The sequence below is a fragment of the Patagioenas fasciata genome, chromosome 8 (assembly GCF_037038585.1).
Source record: "Patagioenas fasciata isolate bPatFas1 chromosome 8, bPatFas1.hap1, whole genome shotgun sequence".
Taxonomy (NCBI): domain Eukaryota; kingdom Metazoa; phylum Chordata; class Aves; order Columbiformes; family Columbidae; genus Patagioenas; species Patagioenas fasciata.
This window is the reverse complement of record NC_092527.1, coordinates 29,550,445-29,575,857: the sequence shown is the minus strand read 5'-3', so window position 1 is coordinate 29,575,857 and position 25,413 is coordinate 29,550,445. Positions and strand designations below refer to the sequence as shown.

The 25,413-nt window shown below is 49.3% G+C and overlaps 2 protein-coding genes across 6 annotated transcripts in view; one reads left to right on the top strand and one right to left on the bottom strand.

Moving 5' to 3' along the window:
• The window catches only part of NT5C2 (5'-nucleotidase, cytosolic II), a 62,146-nt gene extending 56,653 nt beyond the window's left edge, over positions 1-5,493 (top strand). For all 4 annotated transcript variants that reach the window (XM_065843104.2, XM_071812113.1, XM_065843105.2 and 1 more), the window contains 7 exons: positions 246-353; positions 690-756; positions 1,413-1,583; positions 2,446-2,497; positions 2,746-2,806; positions 3,342-3,518; positions 3,717-5,493. In XM_065843104.2, coding sequence (XP_065699176.1) covers positions 246-353; positions 690-756; positions 1,413-1,583; positions 2,446-2,497; positions 2,746-2,806; positions 3,342-3,518; positions 3,717-3,974 — 894 coding nt within the window. In that variant the 3' untranslated portion in view covers positions 3,975-5,493. The remainder of the gene's footprint in view (positions 1-245; positions 354-689; positions 757-1,412; positions 1,584-2,445; positions 2,498-2,745; positions 2,807-3,341; positions 3,519-3,716) is intronic.
• An 8,641-nt stretch (positions 5,494-14,134) lies between these two features.
• The window catches only part of CNNM2 (cyclin and CBS domain divalent metal cation transport mediator 2), a 119,446-nt gene continuing 108,167 nt past the window's right edge, over positions 14,135-25,413 (bottom strand). The window contains exons 5-8 of one of the 2 annotated variants that reach the window (XM_065843640.2): positions 23,937-24,030; positions 21,404-21,469; positions 17,458-17,642; positions 14,135-15,214 (exon numbers count right to left, since the gene is read on the bottom strand). In XM_065843640.2, the coding sequence (XP_065699712.1) occupies positions 15,005-15,214; positions 17,458-17,642; positions 21,404-21,469; positions 23,937-24,030 (555 nt within the window). In that variant the 3' untranslated portion in view covers positions 14,135-15,004. The remainder of the gene's footprint in view (positions 15,215-17,457; positions 17,643-21,403; positions 21,470-23,936; positions 24,031-25,413) is intronic. The other variant, XM_065843642.2, reaches the window with a different exon arrangement.

The following is a 25,413-nucleotide window of genomic DNA, read 5'->3' as shown; positions in this document are numbered from 1 at the left end:
ATGGATGTTCAGTGCAGTTCTCCTGTCTCACAGCACATCCTCAGTCCTCACAGCTGGCTGGGTTGGGAAGGGCTTGCTGCGAAAGGGGAGTGCTTTTAGCATCGTGCCACATGAGGCATGAGCAAGGGGATTTTGATGGACCAACAGTGTCACAAGGTTATGGCTGTGGCCAGTGACACTCCAGTTAAACCCCCTGTGGTTGATTGTGTTGTGCCTGATTCTGGGGTTTGGTTTTGCCTTTGCAGCCTGGGAGCGCCCATCAGCCATGGCAGTCCTACTTCGACCTGATCCTAGTGGATGCACGAAAACCCCTCTTCTTCGGGGAAGGCACCGTGTTGCGGCAGGTGGACACGGTGAGTGGCACATGGAGGTCACCTCTATGGCTGGAAGGACTCTCGCACCTCCTCTGTGACATCTCAGTGTCAATAGGCACTAAGTGCCTAGGCAGGACCTGCCCTAGAGATGGTGAGCTGGATTCTCCTCTTAGCGATTTCTGAGCAACCCCATCACCTGGGACGCAGCAGATCTCGAGGCTTTGCTGGCTTCCCTAATGTACTGCAGGTGGCATTAGGAAAAGAATGTGAAAAGCCACCTCTAGGGTGCCTGGGAGTGAGAGACACAAACAGTATCAATAGGACAGAAAAGATCCAGACTGCTGATCCATACTAACACAATATCTCTTTCCTCAGGTGACTGGGAAGCTGAAGATTGGTACCTACACTGGCCCACTGCAGCATGGCATCGTGTACTCAGGAGGTGAGGCAAGAACCCTTTTTGTCCTGTGGCGTGGCTCTGACATACCCCTTTGGCCTTCAGCCACTCTGGCCATGAGAGGACTCATGCCAGGCCCCAGGCACGGCTGTGTTTCCCAAAGCATAGTGTACGTGCCCTCTGCACACCCCTCCAGCAGCTCTCCATCATCACTGCTGCCCAAAGCATGGAAGAAATGGACCTGTTCCTCCTCAAACACCCTTTTCTTCCTTGCCTGGGAGAGTCTGGGAAATGCCACTGCAGGGCTTGTGGTGATGGGGGAGCTGCAGCTGGCCCAAAGCAATGTCCTCAGCTGTCACCACGCTTAGAGGGTCTCTTGAGCTAGGGGAGGGCTGTGGGTGGATGCACAGGGCTGTCTGTGATGCCCAGGGCTCCATTACTCTCACATGAGGTGGGAAGCAGCATTGTCCCTCTGCTGCTGCTGTTCACATAGGAGTGTGTTGGGCAAAGCTGCCCCAAGGTGAACTCCCAGGTAGGTGGGAAGTGCCCCGTGCTGTCATGGCCAAGCAGAGGTGCTATGTGTAGCAGTGGAGGTTTCTGGGAGCAAAATGTACCTGCTCTGTCCCTAACCCTGGCCCTCTGAAATGAGCCACACGTTTCCCTTGGGCTCCCCATTCTGAGTCATGCCATTCCTCTCTCAGGCTCCTCAGACACAGTCTGTGACCTACTGGGGGCCAAAGGGAAGGATATCTTGTACATCGGAGACCATATCTTTGGAGACATCCTCAAATCCAAGAAACGCCAGGGCTGGAGGACCTTTCTGGTGATCCCTGAGCTGGCGCAGGAGCTGCACGTCTGGACAGACAAAAGCGGTCAGTAGCAAGCCGCAGGCCAGGCTTTGCTCTCGCTTGGCTGGTGCTGTGCCCCCGAGATCGGTGGGGCAAAGGGGTGCAGGGGAGAGGTCACCCCCACTTGCTGCCTTGTCCTTCAGAGCCTTTTTCCCCAGGGCTGGGTGTTGGTGTCAGGAGTTGGGGCAGCTCCCGTGGGCTGGCCTCGGGGTCCCAGGCCTTTCCTGTGTTCTTTCCCAAGCTGCCTGCACATGTTCAGCCAAGCACTGACTTGGTTGGGGGAGAAGCTGCAGCTGGGTGGGATTGAGTTGTTCCTCATCCATAACCCTGCTCCAAAAACCTTCCCCCTTTGTCTGTGTGGAGTTCTGGCTTCTCCAGTAAAAAGTATCTGACAAGACACCCAGGTTATTGTCCCTGTAATGCCTGAGCCATTAGACTGCTCTCCCATCTGCAGGGAGTCCCTGCTCACCAGCTGCTTCCTCCTCCTCCCTCCTGCTCCCTCTGCTGCTCTCCTGATGAAGTGCTGTGTGTTTCCCATCCTCCAGCAGTACTGCTTTTCTCCCAGGTTTGCCCTTTGGTGTGTAAATAGGTCTGGGGGTTATGAAGTTGCCCCCTGGCTGGTTGGAAGGTTTTGATGATGGCTGTGAAGGTTCAGCCTCAAAAACAAAAGGGGGAACCAGCAACCAAGCCCAAAGCTCTGCCAGTGGCACAGAGCATGCTAGAACCCTCTGCCTGTGGGGTGGCTGCAAGGTGCCATGTTCCATGATGCACGGTCCCTCCACCACCGTGCAAGGGGAGTGGGCAGGATGGGGGGTTTGCTTTCAGCCCTTTTGCTTTCAACAGTTTAAACTTACCTTTTTGCCCTTTCTTTTCTGGATTTTTCCAGCCCTTTTTGAAGAGCTGCAGAGTCTGGACATTTTCTTGGCTGAGCTATACAAGTGAGTGCTCAAACACTGACAACTTTCCTGCTGCCTCCCCCAGCCTAGCGACAGCTAATGAGTGTCTCTGACAAACCCCTGGGGTTGGGTTAGCGGCACTGCTGCCAGAGATTTGACCCAGCCTGGGCTCTGCCCATGAGACCAACCTTCCCCTCCAGACCAGCCTCCCTCCCCCAAGCCCCCATCCCACAGTATCTGGTTCTGAAAGGCTTTTCACACCATGTATTTACCTTCTCGCCTGTAACTAGGCATCTGGACAGTAGCAGCAATGAACGCCCTGACATCAGCTCCATCCAGAGACGCATTAAGGTACCAATCATAAAAATCCCTTTTCATCCTTTTGGATCCCAAAGGGCTTGACAACCCCATTCCACTGCTCAGCCCTGAAATGCTTTGCTCTGCCTTTGGGTGGGCACAGCAGGCTTTGCAAAGCCATTCTGTCTTTGTGGACGCAAACATTGGAGCTTCTCAGCTCACTGGTGTCACTGGCACTCCTGAAAGGCAGCCTGGTCTGGAATAGGGTCTCCTTCCTCACGCACACAGCAGCACTGCCTGACAGTGCTCACTGCTGCAGAATGGGTGCTCAGCAGGTCTGGGGCCTCTGGATCTGCCAGCCCTGGGCAACCAGCCTGGGGCAGGTGCTGGTCCTGAGCCTGCTGCTGCCTTCCCCTCTGTTAGCTGAGGCTGGGCTGTGCTCCGATGCCGCGGCACAGGAGCGCAGAAAGCCTTGCTGGAGATTCTTGCAGATCTCGTGTAGCCCCCAGCCCTCTGTGTGCTCCAGTGCTGCTGCAGCTCCGTGCTGCTGCCTGCCTGGCCAAGGATCTAACCTGCCCTTTGCTTCTAGAAAGTGACCCACGACATGGACATGTGCTATGGGATGATGGGGAGCCTCTTCCGCAGCGGCTCTCGGCAGACCCTGTTTGCCAGCCAGGTGATGCGCTACGCTGATCTCTATGCAGCCTCCTTCATCAATCTCCTCTATTACCCCTTCAGCTACCTCTTCAGAGCCGCCCACGTCCTGGTGAGTTGCAGACCTGGGGGAGGCAGGCAGGGGCCCAAAGGTGCCTGCGCTTGTGTGCGTTAACGCTTCCACAAGCACCAGGCATCTTGAAGGAGTGGGTGGCATTTGGTGCACTGTGGCCTAACAGTTCTGGGGTTTGCGCTCTGTCTGTCTCGGGGAGATACACTATGCCATCTCCTCTCTCTCTTCCACATGCAGATGCCACACGAGTCCACGGTAGAGCACACACACGTCGACATCAACGAGAAGGAGTCACCGATGGCCACACGCAATCGCACCTCAGTGGATTTTAAAGATTCTGACTACAAGCGGCATCAACTGACCCGCTCCATCAGTGAGATCAAACCGCCCAACCTCTTCCCCCAGGCACCTCAGGAAATCACACATTGCCATGATGAAGATGATGATGAGGAAGAAGAAGAGGAAGAAGAAGAGGAAGAAGAAGAAGAGGAATAAGAAGGAAAAAGCAAAGCATCTCTGAAGACAAACCATGACTCTAGCAGTGATCAGGAGCGGATTCCTTTTTTGGGGCCCTTGGGGTGATGGGTTGGGGGGTGTGATTCTTGAAAAGGCACATTTTGAAAGTGTCCGGAAACTTTGAACAAATTAACACTAATTAGGAGGAGACCCTTGTTTTCAGTTGTGCAGACGGTTCAAAAGGCTGATGGATTCTGCATGGGTGGTGCATTCAGATTGCACTGCCCGCCTGTGCTGTCATGCCGCTCCCATTACATTTAGGGATGCTGCATGTTTCTCCCTTTCCCATGATGTGTTTCATTTGGTTTTCATTTGAACAATGTCCTGTGAACGGTTTTTGCCATTTTTTACATTCACTGTGGAGAAGGAAGGGATGCTCTGGGCCCTGCAGGAGACAAAATGATCTAAATCTTTCTGCCCATCAGGTTGCTGTCCTTAACCCTCTGCTTCTGGGTTACAAACTGCCCCCTCCCAGTGTTAGCCAGGTTGTTGCTGTGGCTTCCAGCGCTCAGTTTACCCTCTGCTTGGCGCGAGTTTCTCTCTGTAAGTGGTTTGATTCCTCTGGCTGTCATGGATGGTGGTGGGATTCCAGCTCTCACTGGCGTAGCTGCAGCTGTACACATTTCAGCTTGTAGATGCCTGTTATCCTCTCCCCATGTTTCAGAGCTCTCTTTCATCATCCGCATGTGATGCATGATTTCCAGTGCATTTCTCGAACAGCCGAGCCGCACACTGTGTTCTCAAATCCTGTAGTTTCAGCAGTAAATATTAACCCAGGAGCTTGAAGCTACTGCTTTAGCATTACATTAGTTGGTTTGTTTTCCTACTGCCTATTACTGACCTTTCTGTCTGCTCAGCTTTAAGTGAAGTGTCCCAAAGACAAACTCAGCCACCATCTGGAGGGAAGGGGCCTGTTATTCCAGCGTGCTGCGGGCCACGCCTGTCCGCCCTGAACCAAGAAACCGCTCCGTGCTGGGAGCCAGGAAACTCCCATCTCGCCAGCAGTGGCCTTGACCTTGGCCGGGCACGGAGCAAGCGCAGGTTGCGGTGGGCAAGGCTGCGTCCCCGGCCAAGGCAGGTGACAGCCACAGGCTGCCGTGTGAGGACCGGGGTGGCCGAGGGTGCCCCGTGAGGACTGGCAAGCGGTCCTTGTGTCTGAAGGCAGCCTGGGGAAGGCGTGGGGCTGGCGCAGCCAGGCAGCAGCACCCTGCAGGTCTCCTCCGTGTCATGGGTGCCGCGTCCCTTACTCCAGCCTGTGCCGTCCGCGTGCGAAGGGATTACAAGGAGGGCCCTCGTGTAATGAATTTGATAATTGTTTCAGTACCATAAACTCATTTAATCTTTTTTTTTTTTTTTTCCATTTTAAAGTACCTTAGGAGAAAATAAAAAAAACCCAAACAAACAACAACAAAAAAGAACCACACCACCACCATCTGAGCAGGAAACTCTGCTGCTACAGTGGCAGTTGTTCAAGTCAATAAATGATGTTTCTAAGAAACACCTGGTGCTTTGTGGCGCATCGCTGAGATGACGAGAGCTGTGCTGGAGGTGGCAGGGAGAGCCAGGACTGTTCTGTGGGGGTCCCAGCAGGATGGGTGGCTGAGAAAGCAGCTCTGGGATTTGGTTGCATGATGCATTGCTGAGGATCTGGCTTTAAGGGCTTGTCTGGCCGCCAGGGAGGGGGTGGGCATTAAGTGGTGGGGTGGAAATGAGGCTTTTGTTATCCTCATTGGCATCAGCTGGGAGACTCTGGGCAACAGAGAAACATTTTGGCCTGGATTCAGAAAGAGAAGGTACTTTTCCATGGCTGAAAGGGCAACACCACCCCACCACCCCTGGACTCTTCCTCCAATATTGCACCTTTCCAGGGCTGTTTCCCATTGGCATTACCAAGGGCTGCTCCCCACCATGTGTGACCGCATGCCCAGGGTGGCACAGCATGGCCCGCGCTGACCAGGAGCTGCAAACCTGTTAAAACAGAGAAAAACACACCCAGGGAAGGACAGTGTTGCCACAGCCATGGCACCAGCTAGAAGCTGCTTGTAGCCTGCACCCAGCCAGGACAGGGATGGGGACAGCCCTGAGGACAGCACAGTGCTGACACCCTTGGTGCCAACTAAACCAGCCCTGAAGCAGCCTCACCCTCAGAGCTACCACCAAAGGACATACCGGGCCCGAAGTGTCAAACAGAAAAGCAACATTAAATGGCTGCAGACAGTGGTCAACAATTACCAGCCAAAACATCAGGGATTGCTAAAAGCCCCAAACCCAGCACTGGGTCCCTGACCCCTTGATTTTGGGGTCTGGATACCAGCTAACACTTGCCCACAGTGATGTCAGCTGCAGGAGAGGTTTGGGGAGCCATTCCTGTGCCCTTTCACTGAAGGCCATGCCGGCCTTTGCTATGTTTAACCCTCATTGCTCCAAGTATAAAAACTTTTTTTAAGCTTTAGCTCAGCAGCTGGGGGCGGGGGGGGGGGGTGCGGCTGCAGAAAGGGAGGTCTGGGGAGCTCTGTGCATTCCTCCTTCCTAACCGGTTGCCACAAATAGCTCACTCCCAGCCCTGGGCTGTTTGTGACTGCGCTGGGGAGAAGACTCTTCAAAGCCGGAGCAATGGAAAGTATTTGACCCTCACTTGGTGGTGGGAAAGCAGTAGGCAGAGCCTAGCAGGACCTGTCACTCCCCTCCTGGCCCTGCCACAATGCTGGGGAGCGAGGTCCAGGGAGATGGGGCCATCCTGCAATGGAGAAACAGGGACAGAGGCTGCACTGGGTGCAGCAAAACCCCCCACAAGGTTTGAGCAGACACTGCCCCACCCAGTGCAGGGAGAGCAGCTGAGAAACACCTGTGAAGAGGACAGGAGTTGAAGGAGGACAGAAGGGTGAGACAGCTGTATGGAAGGGCTGTTTTCTGGCACTCAGGAAAAGGTGGGTCATTCCTCCACCACGGAGCTGGAAGTGATGCTGGGCAGGAGAAATATGCACAGGCTCGCTCTTCTGCTCAGAAATACCTTGCCATCACTGCAGGCTCCACACACCTCTGCTGCCAAAGTCCTGACAGTGGGAACAGGCAGTGGCACCTAACGCAGGGGACGGACAGACTCACTCCACCACCAGCATCCAACAGAGCCACCATCACCACCAGCCGCATCCCTCACTGGCAATCCCCAGAGTCACGCACCGCTGGGCAGGAACACGCACCATGGACAGACAGCACCTACGCTTCTGGACAAACAAACATATATGGAGAGCAGGTTGTAAATAAGGGGGTTTTATTAGTGGAGAAAAAAGGACCTCACCCTTGAGGGAACTTCAGAAAGTCAGATACTTGCTGTCACCACCAGCTTCCCAGCTCCTGGTCAGCATAACCACCAGCGCGGCCCTCCCTGCCACAAGGACTTATGGACCCAGACCTACTAAAACTAACAGCAAAACCTGGCTCTAGGGGGAACAGGATCTAGCCTCTCAACAGCTGAAGTGGAGATTAAAGACCGCAGCTGCGCCAATAGCAATTTGTGATCTGCAGAGCTCTGGGTCCAGGATCACTGACATCAGCCCCACCACCCACATGCCAAAATCTGTCCCTTGGAAATGAGGAGGGAGCATGGAGGAGGGAAAAATGCATAAACTGGAATGTTCAACAGAAAAAAAAAAAAATCATCATTTATCTAAAAAGAATAGAAATAAACAAAATGCTTTTAAACAAAATCACAAAATATACAAATAAATCTGGTACAAAATAAATAGGAAAGATTGGAAATCTACAACAAAATTGGAATAATTATAAAATTCATTCATATGACAATCAGTATATGAAACGTATACACTTCATTCAGGATTTCAGTTGTGCTTATTTAGGTTTATGTACACACATGGAAATACTGTAGTCAGAATACTACAACTCTGGAAACCTGAAGTCATGTACAATATGATACAATTTGCAAAGACCACGCACGATGGCAAATAAGACAAAGGGAAGAGCCGGCTGGAGTGGCTGAGGGGGTTTGGATCGCCACACAAACGCCACGGTTCTGAGCGGGGGGACCGCGGCCGGGCCAGCAGCAGCCCGGAGGGACCCGGCCACGGGAGAAAGGTTTGGTGTGAGACCTCCGGCTGTCGAGCACCAGCCGCTTGTGGCCCCCAGCAATGCTTCAGCATCGGGGTTTTTAGATACAACGTGTTTGGCATCCAGGCGCCTGCCCCCTGAATTCAGGTAAGGAGGTTGGCGCTGCAGCCGTGCAGGCTGGAGAACGCAGACGCCACGAGCTCTCTCTCCCTCAGCAGGGCCCGACCTTGAACCGCTCGGAAGCCACCCTTGTGTCACCCTTGTGCTTGGGAGAACATGAACAAATGGGACCGGAGCACTGGTGCTGGGCTCCTGCTGGGTTTCCAATACCCAAATTTCACACGGTCTGCGAGGAAGGCAGAGTCCCTTCAGCAGCATCTCCTACCCTTAGCCAGCGTGACGCAGAAGGACAGAACACGTACCATGGGTAAAATCCCACCGGTCAAGTGAGCCCAGCCCAGCCCAGCCTGCTGGGACCTGAGACTTTAAAGCAGGAGTGACGCCAGAGCTGACCTAGGCATGGCCAGTCTGTCACTTCTGTGACCAGAGGAGCTCACCAGCAGTTTCCTCTACCCGCCCACATTCATCTTTGGGCAAACCCAGAAGGCAAGAATTCAATATTGGCACTTCCAACTAAAGGCCTAAGATGCAGGCTATTCGTCTGACACCTACAGGTTTCTCACTTGAATTTGGAAGGATTTGATACAACAGTGATATGATACAACAGAAGATATGAAAAAAAACAACCAACCAACCAAACAAAACCCCTCCTTTTATAAAGCTCTGTGGTCTCCAAACAGGTGAAATGGGATGCCAGACTGCTCCATTAAGCACTAAATGCTGGGACAAGGCCTTTGTCCCCAACAATTCCTGCGATCAGCTAACTGCTGTACTGCTTCCAGAGAAGACAACAACAGAGACATCAAATTCACCTCTACAACATCAGTGCCACTTGCAGCCTTTGCACATTTCAGGTGCTTGTTTGGCTCACGACAGTCAACAAACCTCAAGCCAGGCTCTAGGACAGGCAGCCTCTGCGACCAGCAGCCAAACCTCTCCTGCTGGGGGAAGGATTCAATACCAAGCAATTTGTTAGGCAGAAATCTGCGCTGGAGGGGCCAGGGCACCATCCTCTGCAGGATCCCAGCAACTGGTCCTGCTCAGAAGTAAACAGGGTCCAAAGGAGAAAGCTCAGCAGAGAGCTGAAAGGTGGTTTTCAGCTGGAGACAGAAGACCAGCAGCTTTGAGTACCGTATTTCCAAGGTGCAGAACCATGACAGAGCCTGCCCTCAGGATAATGAGAACAACAAGATGTCACTTTGACTGAGTTCAGCGCTACCGAACTGTGAAACACCTTTCTCTACCACCTGTACCGTGCTTTCCAACACCCCCATCCCATCCCTGCAGCTCAGGGAAGGGCGCTGGGATAACCTGGCATCCCAGGCTTTCTCTTCTAGGGAATGCTCTGGCTTCCGCAGGTTCTGTGTCCAGCTTCTAGCAGAACAGCAAATATGCACAACCAGACCGAGAAGCTCAACCATACCGCAGCAGCAGTGTCCCCTTGCCTGGACACAGCCATGAAAGTAACCGCAGAGGAACACAACCCAGCATGAAGCCAGGCTCCAGGCAGGAGCAAGACACCAAGCAGGACTGGCCAGGGACTCTACGGGAAGCCGTGGATGCCTCTGAGTCACCTGTGCTGCCAACACATGGGAGTGAGGCCACTGTCACCAGAGACAGCACCAACAAGAGACCTGCACCGACGGACCAAGTAAAACAACAGAGCAGGGATGAGGGCAGCTTTCCAGCCCAGCGTGTAGTGTAGAGCTTGTCCTCTGCTGGTCATCAGGATGAAAGCTGTTATCTCCTCCATGCCATGAAAAGATGCCTGGCTTTTGGTCACATTAGGTAAGCTTGTCATTTCACTGTTGGGCCAAACCACCTCTCAGTATCCAAGGACCAGGTGCTTCCAAGCCTTTCAGCACATGCTGGTTTTCTGCTCATGCCAGCTTTGCACATGGCAGCGCACAGTGGGAATGCAGGAACCCCTCAACGCTGCTCAGACACCTTGGGGGATGAAGCCTCCAGTTACCTCGAGTTAGTGTCACAAGAAGCGCTCTCTGCAGCATCCTTCCCGCCCCCCCAGCCCCAGTTTTCTACTGATAATCCAACTGGTACACAGGTACTACTTGTAAAACCACAGAGGTGTGTATTAGTTATCATATAAAATATGGTACATCTTTCATGTGGGAATTTCTATAGATAGTGTATTTCAGCACTAGGAAGATGCGTGTTCCAAGGGGTCCTGGAGAGCTCACTCCATCGCGCAGGATACTTACACAGGACTCTCGCGAGGAGTCAGCGCTGCTCTTTGCCATCCATGCCCCCACGCCCTCGGCTGAGCTCTGCAGAGATCACAGGAAGCACCACCGCTGCCCAGGCAGCCCCTCGCCACAGCTACCTCTTTGGTTTGAGCCTGACACTACCAGTGCCAAAAACCTCATCCTTATCTGAGCTGGGCCCTGAAAGCTGAGAAGCAGCAATGGGTGATGTCCATGGGCATCCTGCTCCCCCTGAGTCGTCTCCAGGTCTGAGGTGAGTGCAAAGGGCCGTACCCTGAGACTCCTACTCTTACCAGCTCCACCTGCACAAAAAGGCACTTAAAGAAAAGAAGAAAAAAACAAACCAAACAAACAAAAGACCCCGCTGCAGTGAGGAAAAGGGGAGTAAGTCCAGGAGAAGAGAGGAGGAACAGAACAGCAAGCACAACGTGAATGAGTGGCTGACCCCTCTTCCAACAGGGCCCAATACCTGCCAACCTTGAGCTCCAGATCCAGCCCCAGCTGTCTCACACAGGTCTTGGCATCACCCCATCCCTGTTCAGTCCGCAGCAGGAGCGTGTGTGAGTGAGGGCAAAAAGAGCACAAGAGCGATCTGCACAGGACCAGAGGCTGGGAGCAGGAGTGGAAGGCGGTGGAAGGACCTGCCCCATGGAGCTTGCTCTGCTGGTGCAACTGGATGGGGGCAGCGCCTGGTCCTGCCACGGCAGCCTCCAGGCCCCCTCCCTGGCCAGCCCGGACACGCTGCGACACCCCTGGTCCCTCCGCGGGACACCCCGTCCTGAGCTCCTCCGGGCAGCGGCTTCAGCTGCACAGGGGTTCCAGGGAGCGGACAAGCTGGGAATAAAACAACAAGCGCTTTGTAAACTCTGGAGGGGTGAGCTTGGGGTGTACAGAGAGGCCGAGGTCGGTTTGCTAAGCTCACCCTGAGCCCCTCTCCGTTCAGAACTAGCATGCTTTGTACGATCTCCACGTCACCAGAGTCAGTCTCGTTTGGAGAAAGATTCTCATTGGAAAGCAACAACATTCCTTCACTCTTTACAAAGATTTGGCAATATACAGAATTAAAAAAAAAAAAAATCATAGTTACAACAGATTCAGGGTCATTTCATTTAAAGGAAATTCAACCAACAGGAGTGTAAAAGTTATAATTCACAGTTGTGCATTTAAGATATTAGTGTTGAAAACCTCACTTCAAAGAACTCTTGTGCAAAATTGTATTGACAATAGAAACCATGGCTAGATGCACTCCAAGCCTCCCCTGGCCAACAGGCCATCGTCCGCCCCTCTGCCTGCGCCCGGGGCAGACGGACGAGGGGCACAAAGGCGGCAGTAGGAGCTGACATAGGGAAATGCAGTATCCTTTCTACGAGTCAAAGCCTTGCCGAGGTCTGAGGTCAAGTCCAATGATTCCCAAAGCCACCAGCTGGTGCCCTGAGCTGCGGTGACAACCGGCAGCCCTGCCACGTGTCCTTACAGCACTGCGGTGCGGCCTCTGAGCCCACCTGAACGCAGGTGGGCAGCCGGCGAGGCGAGGGGAGCAGACCTGCTCGGCAGGACACCCCCGCCAGGGCATGGGCTCCGGCGCCACGGCAACTCCGCTGCAGTCAGGAGAGCGGAGCCCCGGTGCTGCGAACGCCGTCCGGAGGCTCAGAGTGACCCTGAGCTGGGCACCGGGCTCCTCCGCTGGGGACGGGTCCCACCAGGAGGGCTGGGAACCCCTCGTGCTTGTTAAACAGTAAAACTGTAAATACCCTGAGAACAGGGAGACTGGATTTTTTTCCCCTCCAGGGAGAGGACCATGCTTTGCTCTTCAAGCTAATTACTAGTAGCAGCTCCTAACCCCTCTGGGTCAGGTACATATTTTCCATATGAAACACATCTATAATCAACTATTTTTATGGAAATTATTTCACTTTCCATTATTGGATCTGTACACATGATGGAAAATAGTCATGCAAAAAATCGCCTGCAAATTTTGGAACAGTGCAGCATGGGCAGAAGCAGGAGGTATTTGCTTTGGGATCACATGGCTTTGGTTGGAAAAATTGGCTTTTTTTTTTCTTTTTCTTTTTTTTTTTTAAAGGGAAACAGACACTCAAACAAACCCATAAATGCCATAAGAAGCAGAGGTCAGATCCAGAGAGCAACCTCGTCCCAGAGAGGCTGCCTTGACTTGAGCCTTCCCTCCTTTGGCAAGTTTGACAAAACGGATACTGCATCTCAAGTTCACCACTGTGTCAAACACTTCCAACAAACCTTTACATTCAGCAACGCTAGAGGAAAACTGGCGAGGTGAGTTCCTCGCTGAGGACAAACGCTGTAACATCTCAACATTTTGCTTTGTAAGAAAGGTGCAATACCGGCAGCTCTCTGGGAACAAGCAGGGCCTAGCTCAGCCTGTGCTGATGCTGAGCGCTTGGTGGTGGTGGGCTCGTGCACGTCAGAGCAGGGATGGAGAGTAAGGAAACACTTTAAGATGGAACTCAAAAAAAGTTAATAAAAAGCTAAATGTGAAATTAATGGTTTGGGTGTGCTGTTTGCTCCTCGCTGGGTGCACAAGTTAGATATCGTGCAATTTCTCTGCCCCCTGGTGGGGACTTCATCCTCACGGGTGGCTCCAAGGCAGAAGTGCACCCTCTCATGAGGGAGGACAGCAGAAACGAGGGCTGCTCTCTGGGAGACACAGGCGGAGCCCATCAGCTCTGACGCCGTGCACTCCACCTTCCTGCCAGGAGACCCTGCAGCAAAATATCGCACCTTTCCAGCCACTTTTGCCAAGACAGACCACGGGAACTTGCGGCAAGGGCCTTCCCAGCGGTGAGCTGGAGAGATGGGAGAGGCGTGCGGGCACAGAGAGGGCTGGCAGCTGCATTTGGGGCTGGGGCTTCTCTGAGGGTCAGATGAGGTTATCTGGATGTACAGAAAGGAAGGGAAATGCTACATAGCCAGAGGCCATGAAAGGGTTTCAAAACAGAGAAACTTCAATGCCTGATTTATTAGTCTCTCCAGATACCGAGGGAAACATTCACATTTTGTCTGAGACAGCACTGAAAGGGGAGAGGATCAGGAAGGGGAGACCTTTTTCGTTTGAGGACTTAGACTCCACGTGTGGGAGCAGGGAACACGTGATGCACAACCGCCATGCGGCCTCTTGCTGGCACCCAGTCTGCATTCAGGTTTTTGGGGTGCAGGAACTGTTTTCTCCTGCCCTACACAGGGTGCCCCAAACTAGCAGCAGCTGGGTGGAAGAATCTCTGCTCTGCTACCATGGTCATACCTCAAATGGCTGTTAAAAGGGACAAGAGAGAAGGAAACGCACTGAATCCACTCAAAGGAAGGAATATGGCTGGGAACAGTGTGGAAACAAACCTCTCCGAATCCCTGAAGTGCAATACGCTCGCTTCCGGAAAGCTTTGTCAGTTCTTGGGGAGGACAGGATGGTCCCAACTCACAGCAGAGCCCATCCTTGCACTGGCAGAGGTTTACTGTCACCTGGAGGATGTACTTTGGGCGTAATTGTAGCAGCATTTTTTGTGTTAATACTAGAGACTGAATGGGGGACAGGGACTGATATTCTCTGTCATTTAGCAAAGACTGCACATCGGCTCTGGTCATGGTAATGGTGCACAGACCGCTACGGCACACAAGAGCTTAAAAGCTTGTCATTTTGGGGTGCACGCACTACTTCACCACGCAATCGTCAGGAACATCAATGAAAAATCACCCAGTTACTTCACTATGGAAAATTAGGCCCAGCTTTCATTTCACAAGACTGCAGTTTTGCTAATTAACTCCTTCCCCCCCAGTATCATCTTCAATATACACAAAGTTTTTGGAAGTTACAAAATTGTAAGTGTAACAATGTTTTGCCTGTTTTACAAAGAAACCTTCTGAAATTGGAGAGATCATTAACTACCAAAGTAACCACTCCTTCCCTGAAACTTAACTGGAAGAATGTAATAATAATACTCATCCCTTGGCCCTCCAGGTGCCTGAAACCACAAGTTCCTTGAAGCTTGCTCATTCTTACGACACAAATAACATACAAGTACCAGTTATGAACTTCTTCAACAGGGCAACAAAAAGGACCAATGAGGGGTGAAAAGAGGCCTAGGGACACCAAAGCCAATTCACAAAACCACAACAGAGCCCATTTGAGGTGTGGGAGGGACAGAAACAATTTAAAACTCTGTAAAATACTTTTTAAAAACATGATCTCTCTTGAAAAAATAACTGGAGGAGCTTTGAAACTTCTCCATATGTGTTTGAGGAGGGAAAACCCAACAAGGATCAAAAATACAGGTAAAAAATAAACATGATTCTACTTTGCAAGAAGTATTTTCACCGTTCTCAAGGGTGGCTCACCATTCCCAAAGTATGCTTGGGGCTTTAGTCTCTCTGTCTTGCTCTTTGCTCCTTTCTTCCTGTTTCTTCCTCTTCTGCTCCCAGAACGGATGCAAAAGTCTTTGGTCTCAGAACACTGGATGCAGCACAGTGTTGCAAGCACATACTAACGGTGTTCACACTCGGGGAGGAGGCAGGAAGGAGCGAGGGCTGGTCCTGCTGAGGAGATGGGACGGGTGGGTCGTGGGGAGTCAGCTCCTAGATGGCCCCTTCGCTGTGCATACTGTGGTTGGGCTTGTTGTGAGTCACACAGTTCTGCTCGTTCAGCAGGTTTGCTGTCTCGTCCGGCAAACCGTCATGCAGCTCCGTAAGAGTCAGTTCGATTTTAGTGTTTTCACTGTCCGAGGACTGAGGTGTTTTGTCCATCCGGGATGCCATCAGGGCATTTTGGTACTGCTGTCTTGAGATCTGCTCCAAGCACAGGAGGGAGGAACACAAAGAGACAGTCACACTTGTGTTTCCCATCGGACACACTGTGAAATTAAAGTGCCCTCCCTTCCCAGATGATCACACTTCAACCCCTGTTTACCTGTTTCTATAAAACATCCCTGTGCTTTGCAAGCCTAGAGCATCCCAACCCAACCCCACAGCATGGTGACATTTCCACAGACAGGGTGGAAGTACAGAGCTCTGCTACCACCATGCTGTTCAAAGGCAGGGATTTATTCCTTTGCTGAGATTTTTAAATCAGATCTCCATTTCCTTCTAACCATGCAAATTTTTAGGGCAGAATCGGAGTTCAGTGAAGTCTTTTTCCCAGCATCAGTGACCTCCTGGTGAGGCTCTAGGTGTCCCCACAGAGCCAGAGGGTACAAGCACTACTGCTCTTGTCCAGGCCAGCTACAGAAGCAGGAGTTACAGCCTTATTCTGACACATAAGGGCATTAGATTCTAGAAAAGATTGGGATTTCCACAGAGATGAGACCAAATCAGCAACTGGCCTCTGCAAGGGGTGGCTGCACTCAGCAGAACAGTCATGACAGGAGCTGGCCTAGAACACAGAGCGTTACTGCCCACGATGCCCTGGAGGAAAGGAAACCTACAGCCCCATATTGCTGCATAAGGTGGTAGAGGGGAGAACTCCTCCTGGAACCACAAGGTTCAGCCCCGTAAACTCCTCCAGGTTGGCCACTTCAGCCAGGACAGGCAGCGGGATGCACATGCGCTGGCAGCCCCGTGTGCGACCACAGCAGTGGGCTATCACAGCAGTGGGCTATCACAGCAGTGGGCTATCTCACAGCAGGCAGGAAGGTGGAAGAGGTGAAACAAGGCTCTTGGAAAACTTTAGAAACTTTCAAAAAGTTTGAAACTTTAGAAACTTTAGAAAAGTTTCAGTGGCAACACAAGAGAGGGACTGGAAATGGAGAGAGTCAGACACACCAGGTCACAAATCCAAAAGCGAAATCCAAACATGCAGGAGCAGGTCACGGCCCTGGCTTACAAGGTATTAATTGGATAAATGCCCATGTGGCACAGTGAAAACACTAATTTTGAGTACTCTGTCCTATGTGTGAAGCAGAGTGACGCAAAAAGAGGTGTGTGAGTCTGATTGCAGAGACACCAGAGTTTAGCATTCATCAGCCTCGGTATGAACGCAGTGAGAGTTGGACGCCACATAAACCAGCAAAAGAAGAGCAGCTGCTCTGTACAGCAGATCAGCCCTTGAAACCTGCAGTCAGAATCACTTGCCCAGTGGTAAATATTTACTGATCTAAACCTTGAAGGCTTGAACCACCAGCCACAACACTTGCATTTGTCAAGTTTGGAATCCAAGACTGTACTCTCCTTTTAAAATTTGCCTGCGGAATAATTGATTTAGCATTCTAGTATTTCTGCTCTATTTCACACTCTTAATATTGAATTAACTTTGACAGAAGTTGAGTTCACAAATCACTGGAGTTACATACAAAGAAACTGTGAACATGCACTTTATTTAAGAAAAGCATCAAGGTCAACTGCTGGCCATGGGACGTCAGCTTCCCTGGAGTCCCAGCTGGGCTAGAACTGTTGCCAGCATTTGCTGTTCCTCAGCTCAGCAACATTTCTCATCCCACAGGACTCGCACACATTTCAGCGTGGGATGCACCATGCTGGGGGCAGAGCTGTATTCATGCAGCAACTCACTGGTAGTATGAGACATGAGCCTAACATGTGAAGTTAAGATAAAGAGAAATGTCCAAGACTTCTCCAAGCGGAAGAAGGATGACAAGTTGGAAAGTAAGATCAAGAACCCCAAACTGAAACCAAAATCAAAAGTGAATAAAAACTGCAAGCAGCAGAAAATGTCTCCTTTAGAAAAGGGCACTGATAATGAAGGATCTCCATTTCAGGTGGCTCCGAAGGCTTCATAAGGATACACCTTTCAAGACTAAAAGCAGAGAGAGGTTATTTTCTATAATCTTTCCTCGAGGGACCTGAAAACCAGAAACTTACGTGACCAATCTGCTCACAGGTCTAGATGAGAGGAACAGTGAAGACAAATTGATAGACAGCAGATACTGAGAAAAAGTAATTTTAAGTGATTTTTAAACAGCTGCCTTCCTAATCCTATTTACTCGCAGAGCAATCTAGTGGGACCTCCCTTCCCCAGGCTCCCCATTCTACCAGCCAAGCACAGCTTTCCAGAGAGGCCTTTCCAGCTTTCTTCCTACCTTGACAAACTGAATGTCTGTGAGTGCTTTCACTGAGTAGTCCGGAACGTACACTTGGAGGAAAGAGGCGTTCAGCTGGTTGTTGCTGCTCCCTAACGTTGGTGTCACTGCATCGATGCGATCACCTCGGTTTAAAGAGTCTGAGTGATTCAAGCCGCCCGGCCGAGGTGGAGACTTGTTTTCAGCTGAGAAACAGGCAAGAGTGAGAGGTTTCTTAAATCAGGTACAAAACATTCGAAGTCAGCAGTTTCAAAGGGACATTATGAATCGTGATGTGGCACAAAAGAACTGCAAACACTTAATCCACTTATAACTAGACATGCAGCCAGACAACCAAATTACCCTGAAAAAGAGTACATTTTGAGTACAGAGCTGGTAGTTGACATCACTGAGTATGCCCTAAACAAACCTGGTTTTGTTGATGCTGCGATGGACATGCCCTGTGCTCCGCTGGTCACAGTCCTGCAGCTGGTGGGAGCTCTTGATAGTCACACTATGCTTAATAGATTTTTTTTTTCCTTAATGATTTATCATCGTTAACTCCATACCAGACCTTTCATCCACAGTCAGTCCCAGCTAACTCTTACTCCCTTTTATTCCACCTGGTACCTACGTATGGCTCGTTCCCTGAGTTAGAGCAGACATTTTCAAAATCTTAAGTGGATCAAAGTGCACTCCACGTGATGATTACTTCAACCTTTCCTCTAGTACCTCCCAGTGCTTGAAGGGGCAAAAACTCAGTGAAGGAAAGCAAGCTCCATGTGATACATGCCAGCCAGCAAAACAAGGAAAACAGTCCATGCTACAGAGAAAAATCTGTGTCCAAGAGAGGGGTAAACTAGAGATATAATTTTCCACCACTGGCCTTTAAGCACTGCAGGATTTGACTTGAAAAATCTTGCAGTTGTCCCCTGTAAGTGTGAGTGGCCACTGTTTATCTCAAGTAAATGTGCTTTCAGCAAGCCACAGGCATTTTGCATCCCCAACTCCCACACACACAGTGACCCAGCAGACAGGAGGGCAGAGGTGCATCCTGGAGACCCCAAGCCCTTTGGCAGATGGGCTTCTCCCCACACACACAGTACACACAGATCAAAGAACTGTCTTTGGGACTGGTGAATTTTTGAATCTTAGTGCAGTTAAATTGTATCCAGCCATTCCAAACTGAAACTTGATGCAAACTCTGCCACTCACCATGTGAGCCCCACTCTCAGCTGAAAGATCATTTTCATATTATCTTAAAATACAGAGCTTCTCAAGCTAATCAGCAACAGTATCCTTGCAAGTTTTTAAAATTCTTTTTTGAAGACTCTTCTATATATAAACTTACGTCTAAAAAAAGCACTCCCTAAAATTCAACCCTGCCTCTGCCACTTAATCACTATAAATACAACCTCTGCTTGCCCAAATGACACAGTCCATTCTACATCTCTGCATCTAACCTTTCCTAAACATTTTAGATGCTTCTAGATACAAGGCAGAATTGCCCTGGTTTTTATTTCCCACCTAAAATCCCTCTGATGTCATCCTTCCTTCAATTTTAGAAAAGGGAACCGAAAAATACATGTTCTGACAACTCAGCAATTTTTCTGCCATTTCTGCACGATGGAATTAGTGCAGGTCCCTATGGCAACATCGGCTACAGGCTCAGAGGGAAGCGCTCGCAGCCCTGCAAGGGTTTCCTCCACAACAAGTTGCCATCTGGAAGGCCACAGCGGGCTGCAACAACCACTGCCAGCAGTCAAACCTCCATCTGCACAGAGGGCTTGATGCTGTAATCGCCACTGGAGAACAAGGCACTGTGAAGGCTGAGGGAATTTGTCTGTCCCACCTGCATACACAAAACACGGCTGTGTGTGACAAGAACAGCATCACTGCTGCTCAGGATAAAGGCTTCCATCTGGAACAGCTTTACACTAGTCTGACTTGTATCTGCCCTTTCTTTTCATCAGGGCTCTTACAGTACATTACTAATGAAAACCAAGGAAGGACAGAGAGCAACATGACAAAACATTCTGTGATTCTGTGAAATCATATATATATGTATGTATCTATATATATCTATATCTAAAGGACAGGTGAGACAAAGGGGCAGAACAAAGAAGTATGATTATTAAAAATCTGAGGGAAAGTACATCACTTCTGGCCCACGTACAAGTCAGGAAGGGAGAAGAGAAGCTAATGAAGAAGGAAAGACAGAGAAAGGGCAGATGACAGAGGAACACCAGGCAGGTCTGTGCTGGCGGCAGCGTCCGGCCCCCGCCAGCAGGCCAGCCCACATCTGGACAGATCTTTTCTACCCAGATTCTTCCATACTCCTCATCTTCCTACATAAAGGATGAAGAGCACAAACCACAAGACAGACATCAATACAACTGTATTATGAATTTGGGGCTAAACTATAGGATCCTTTTTAGGAGGACCCAGTAGAAGGTCCAGGTTTCATCAAAACTGGTACCACACTGTCATAGTGACCAGGCTTACCATATCAGTTCCTTTCAAAGGAGATTCTTCCCATTACTATTTTCACTATTGATTCTTTTTTTCTTTTTTTTTTTCTTTTTCAGTTGGGGAAAAAGCTAGGAAAATATGCTTGGCATTTCTATTGGAAACAACTTGCATGAGCAAAGGGTATACTTATTCGTAGCAAGGAAGAAAAAAATACAAGACGATGTGGCAAAACAAAAGAACCAAGGTAAAAAAGACTATCAAAGCTCCCGAGCTTAAAAGAAAGCCATCAGGTACTTTAATTAAAGAAAGATTAAATTTCTCCCCCTTCTTTGAAGTTCAGCCGTAGGAAACTTTAACAGGGAAGGAAAAAAACTCCCCTGCAGGGCAACAACCTGTAGTTTGTTTGGAATGTGCATGAGACCAATTTAAGGATTGAAGGTGAAATTCATTGTCAAAAGCAAAAAAAAGAAGAGGGAAAATAGAGGAAGCAGATGGTGAAAGTTTATGAAATGCACGATATGTACTAATGTTTAGGAGACATTTCACTTAAATATGCGTATCATTATCTTGTTTGCTTTTAGGTCTAGGGAAAGGCACATGTCATCTGAAAGAGAAGATTTCAAAAGAAGGAAATATGTTCACTGTGACCCAAACTATTTTGGGATTCTCCCCTTCCTACAGCTTTCCTTGATGGGTTTCCATTTTTCTCAACTACTCTGTGCGTGCCCTGTCTGCACAGCTCAGCTCAGCTCCTGACCCTTCCCAGTTTCCAACCACTCAGCCACATCTCAGAGCTCTTTTTGGCCCAGTTTGTCCCCTCCTTGATCTCAGCTCTCTGAAGGGAATTCTGTGTCAGTCAACTTCATTATTCAGCAAGGAAAGGTCTTAATCAAAACGGGAACCAGAGAACCCCACAGGAGGTCCCACAACCTTCTTGCACGTTTCATTGCAAATCCGTCCACTCAGTAAATCACCGTGCTGGTCCCTGGCATTAACATCACTGAGAGAAAGCTCAAAACTTTTGAGGAATTCAAATGGTCAGACTGTGTACAAACCATAGAATTTAACCGTACGAGAATATAGGAAGTCTTTCCTTAAAGAAGTTTTCCTTTTATGGCAGTTTAGCAGCAGGCATTCTTCTTTGCCAAATGCATTTTCTTCAGAATTTTTTAAGCCTCAGTTTGGGGGAGAATACCTGCTTTTAAAAAATCTCCCTTCCTAATTTTCCACCAGTGTACATATGAGAAACAAGAACAAGCACACATTATCAAATACATTTTCTTCAACGTGTTTTTAGTTCTTTCTGCTTTGATGACTCTGTCGTGTTGCTGCCAGTTACCATAAACCAAAGTTCGGGATACCTACCTGTGAGGAATAACTCTGTGCTGGACTTCTCCTAACGAGCAAAGGGGTCAGATAAATACAGACTGCAGCTGACTTTTTATGGCATCAGGGCAGTCACAAGAATGGTGAAAATAGAAACATGCGGATTTACCTGGAGAACCTGCTGCTAACAACTCTGTTCTGCTGACAACAAAGGTACGAGACAGGGACAAGGGAACTAGAAGAGGGAGAGAAAAAGGATGAGATCACAACCAGAAGGGCGGCAGCTATCCACACTCGACAGGGGAAGGAGCCAGTTCACACACTGAAGAACTAAAACCAAAAGTGCAAATCAACTGTGGAAAAGTAAAGGGTTAAAACAAAAGAAAAAAAAAAAAAAAAGACAATTAAACAATTTTAGGAATAAACCAAAAAACAAGCCTAAGGAATTACAGTGAAGTGAACAATTTTCACATGCTCATTTGAATGATCATCCAACACAGAACTGCCCATCTAGGTGCGCTCAGTTTTAAAATAGTTCAAAAGGAGCACGGGTGCCTACGCCAGCCTGGAAAGCAAAGAGCTAGATCAAGCCAGAGCGCTTTCGTGGGCTCTGTTCCTTATGGGAGTCAAACAAAAACAGAAATAAAACCAAATGATACTTCAGAGTTCTTCAAGTTTTCAGTAAAATGCCAAGCGAGGTTGTGATTTTCCAATCTCATCCCTGTCAGGATGGGTACTGTACTGCTCATCCTTACTGCAAATCCCTCCCCAGCTGTAGTTACAGAAAAAAGCTTTCTCTTTGTTGCCATTGTTCGGTTTAGGTTTTTGTTTTGGTTTGGGGAATTTTGTTTGTTTGTTGTTGTTTTGGTTTGTTTGTTTAATGCTTTACTCTCTTGTTACTGACTTCACATTCCAGGTGGGGAGGGCAGGCACACGAAGTCTAATGAGAAGACAGCAAAGAGCAGTTTTCTCTTGTTCTGCAACAACTTACACTCTCACCAAGCTTTCCTGGTTACACAAAGCAACAGGAATTTGTTTCATGAGCATATCCTAACAGAAATATCAGGATGCTGCAAGACATCATAAAACAAATTCTCTAAAACCTGAAGGGAACACCAGCAAAATAAGGGGTTTGCTACTTGTAAAAAGCCAACCAGCTGAAGGTAAACGAATACAAGGTTGACCCAGATTAATTTTAAATGGTGCATATCCTTAAGTTTGGCATGACAAAATCCAAGATGGGTTTCAGGGCATGCGATGGGGAGAACATTCAACCTCACAGGACTTGAGGCAACTGTCATGTTTGTGGGGACGGTTGGCAACACAAATAAAAAAACACATGAAAACATTCAAACCGAATAATGCTGGCAAAACAGAGATGCCACAAGCGTGATGATTTCCAAGCACAGGTCTGGTAGGAGAGAAGTGACCATGCCTAACCCAGCTCCGTGCCTGGCCCATACTGCAAAAGCTGAGCTGTGAAGCTGAGGGTATGATGCGGTTGCAGACACACCTGTCAGGATTCGTCGTGAACAATGCTGCTACCGCTCAGATAAAATCCACCCAGTGCTCTGAACACTTCCAAATCTGTCAAGACTCAGAAGTTTTAAACTAGACTGATCAAATTTAAGTGCACCTAATTAAGGAAGAATTAGTCTTGCCTTTAGCAGGGAGCTCACGTGTCCAAGAGAACTGCTGCTGTCTGTAGAATTTAATGAGGCTATACTCAAAACTTACAAAATAATTTTCATTCCAATGCCGTTCACTAATGTACATAGGCATTGGTACACACATGTAAAGGGAGTGCTCACAAGTGTGCAACTAAAACCAGCTGCCTCTCAAGTGGAACACAAATCCTGCTGCAACAGGAGGACCCCGTTTCAGTATGAGAAATGTCCCTCCGTGCTGCTGAGCAAGCAGCTTTGTGTCAGCAGTCGGCCAACGCCAGCACCAGTGCCCCAGCTCTCCCCAGCAGGGCTGTGGATTCCCAGTTGAAATCTTAGCGGTGACACTGCTGGCACCAAAATACATCACCGAATGCTGAAACACAGCACTGGAGCCTGCTCTTGGCAGATTACAAAACAATCCCCCAGCCTGCACCTGTGTGGTTGTGGTTTGTGCTGCTTGTGCTCCGGAAACTGGCTCACAGCGTGGTGGGAATGGGCTCACACCTCGTCCTCAGGCCCCAGCTCTCCCCACTTCTGATTTTCTCAGTTATGTTTCCACACAAGCTGACGGGAGCAATCTCTTTTCTTGCACCGCTGCTCTCCTTTTCCTCAAGACGGCTTTAGAAACAAGAGTGGTAAAGTGAACCATTCCCAAACTAGTCAGGCGTTTGTATGTGCACCACTAGATGTCACTCTGCCACTAATTATTTATTCCCGTTAATTCAATCCTGTTATGCTACCCTGAGCAAAACCACACAGCTGTCCTCCAGCAAACATATCACTCACTAAGGCCAACGCTCGCATCCTCCAGGAGCCGGCAAACCGCTGCCAGCCACCGGGTCTCGGAGCCAGCGCTGCCACCAGCCCAGTCCCTGCCAGGACACTGTGCCAGCCAGGCAGCTTCGCTGGCAAAGAGCTATCGGTTACTTCAGCCCCATGGACACAGCAGGGGGGACACCCTGTGCAGCCACCTCCTGCCACACTCCCAGGCTTGTGCAGGAGCGCATTCCAGAAGCAGAAGGTAAGAGGACATACCTGGTGATGCTGTGAGGGCCATCACCCCATAGTAGGAAAAAGCACCAGCTTCAAACTTCATCCCCTCTTTCCCAGCCTCCACTTCCACTTTCCCCTGTTAAGGAAAAGGAGAGAGAGCTGCAATTAAAAGGGACCGTAGGTCTTGAGGCACAAGATCAGACTTGAGCCCTGAAAGCTGGTTTTGCCTGACGTTCCTATGCAGTGTCATGGTCCCTGCAGTTTGTAACGGTGCTTAAACAGGGACAGACCCTGGAGGGCAACACTCTCCTGTTTCCTGATCTATCATGGCCTTTGGTGCCCTGTGGCCAGCCAAGTCCCTGTAGAGGAACAGGATCACAATGGTGTTCTGTGGTGGTACTACTGCCCTGCTTCGGGTATTGCCAAGCTGTTTTCCCTCAACGCAGAGTGAAAAAATACTCCTCTGGTATCACATCAAGTTTATATGCAGCAGTCACCTGGGGTCTTCAGATGCCTCGACATTTTGGGCCACAGCTCACATTCACACAAAGTCCCTTCTAACACAACCACAGGAAAAGGAGAACGGAGACAAGACATGAGGAGGCTGGCTGCTTTCAACTATGAGATTCCTACAGAAACAAAGCCCTTATTCCTGAAGGACCAGTCTTGGAGCTTTTGGTTTTCTTGGTTTCTAGCACTTTCTTACATACGTCAGTACCCTTAACTTAAGATCTTTCTCTTTCGCAGGGTCTTACCGAGAAGGACCCTCAGGGTTTCCCCAGCTGCACAAAACCACACTATCACACAAGCATACTGGTTTCTGATGTGGGATGAACCAAATGTTTAATATCACATCCTACAAGGGACTCTGGAGCAGAACCCACCATATCAACATGCCAGTTACTTTGGTATATGAGTAGCCAAAAATAATTGGCTTCTTAATGGGGCCTGTTTTTCACATCCATCCATCCCTACTGGTGTTGCACTGAAAGCTACAGTACACCACTGCAGACAGAAATCTCATGCAGCTTTATGGCTGAACAACACAAATGTTTGGACTTCAGGCAAACAACGTAATTCCATGCAATGCTTTCCCTCTGGCTAGGCTGGAAAGGGCAGAGAGACTGCCTATCCCATGTGTACTAGGTAAACTGAATATCAACTGGACCAAATTGGGTCAAAATGAGTTCCTGTGTGTTGATTTCATTAAGCACCATTTAGAATAAATAATCATGCCTTTAACTTTACAGTACCGTACTGAGGCAGAAAGACATGAAAATGAACTCAGCCTACATGAGACCTGATACCAAGCCACTTTGCCTAACTGTCCCAGATGAGAAAAACCACAAAAATCTACCTAACAGGAAGGGAGCGCCTAGCTCACAAAGCCACTTTCCCGCTATCACAAGCAACAACTTCATATAATCCCTTTTAAAACCAATTTCACTCCACAACACAAATAAGTAGCTTATTTGTTCATTATAAGCCTTTCAAGAGGTACAATTTCATCACCCAGACA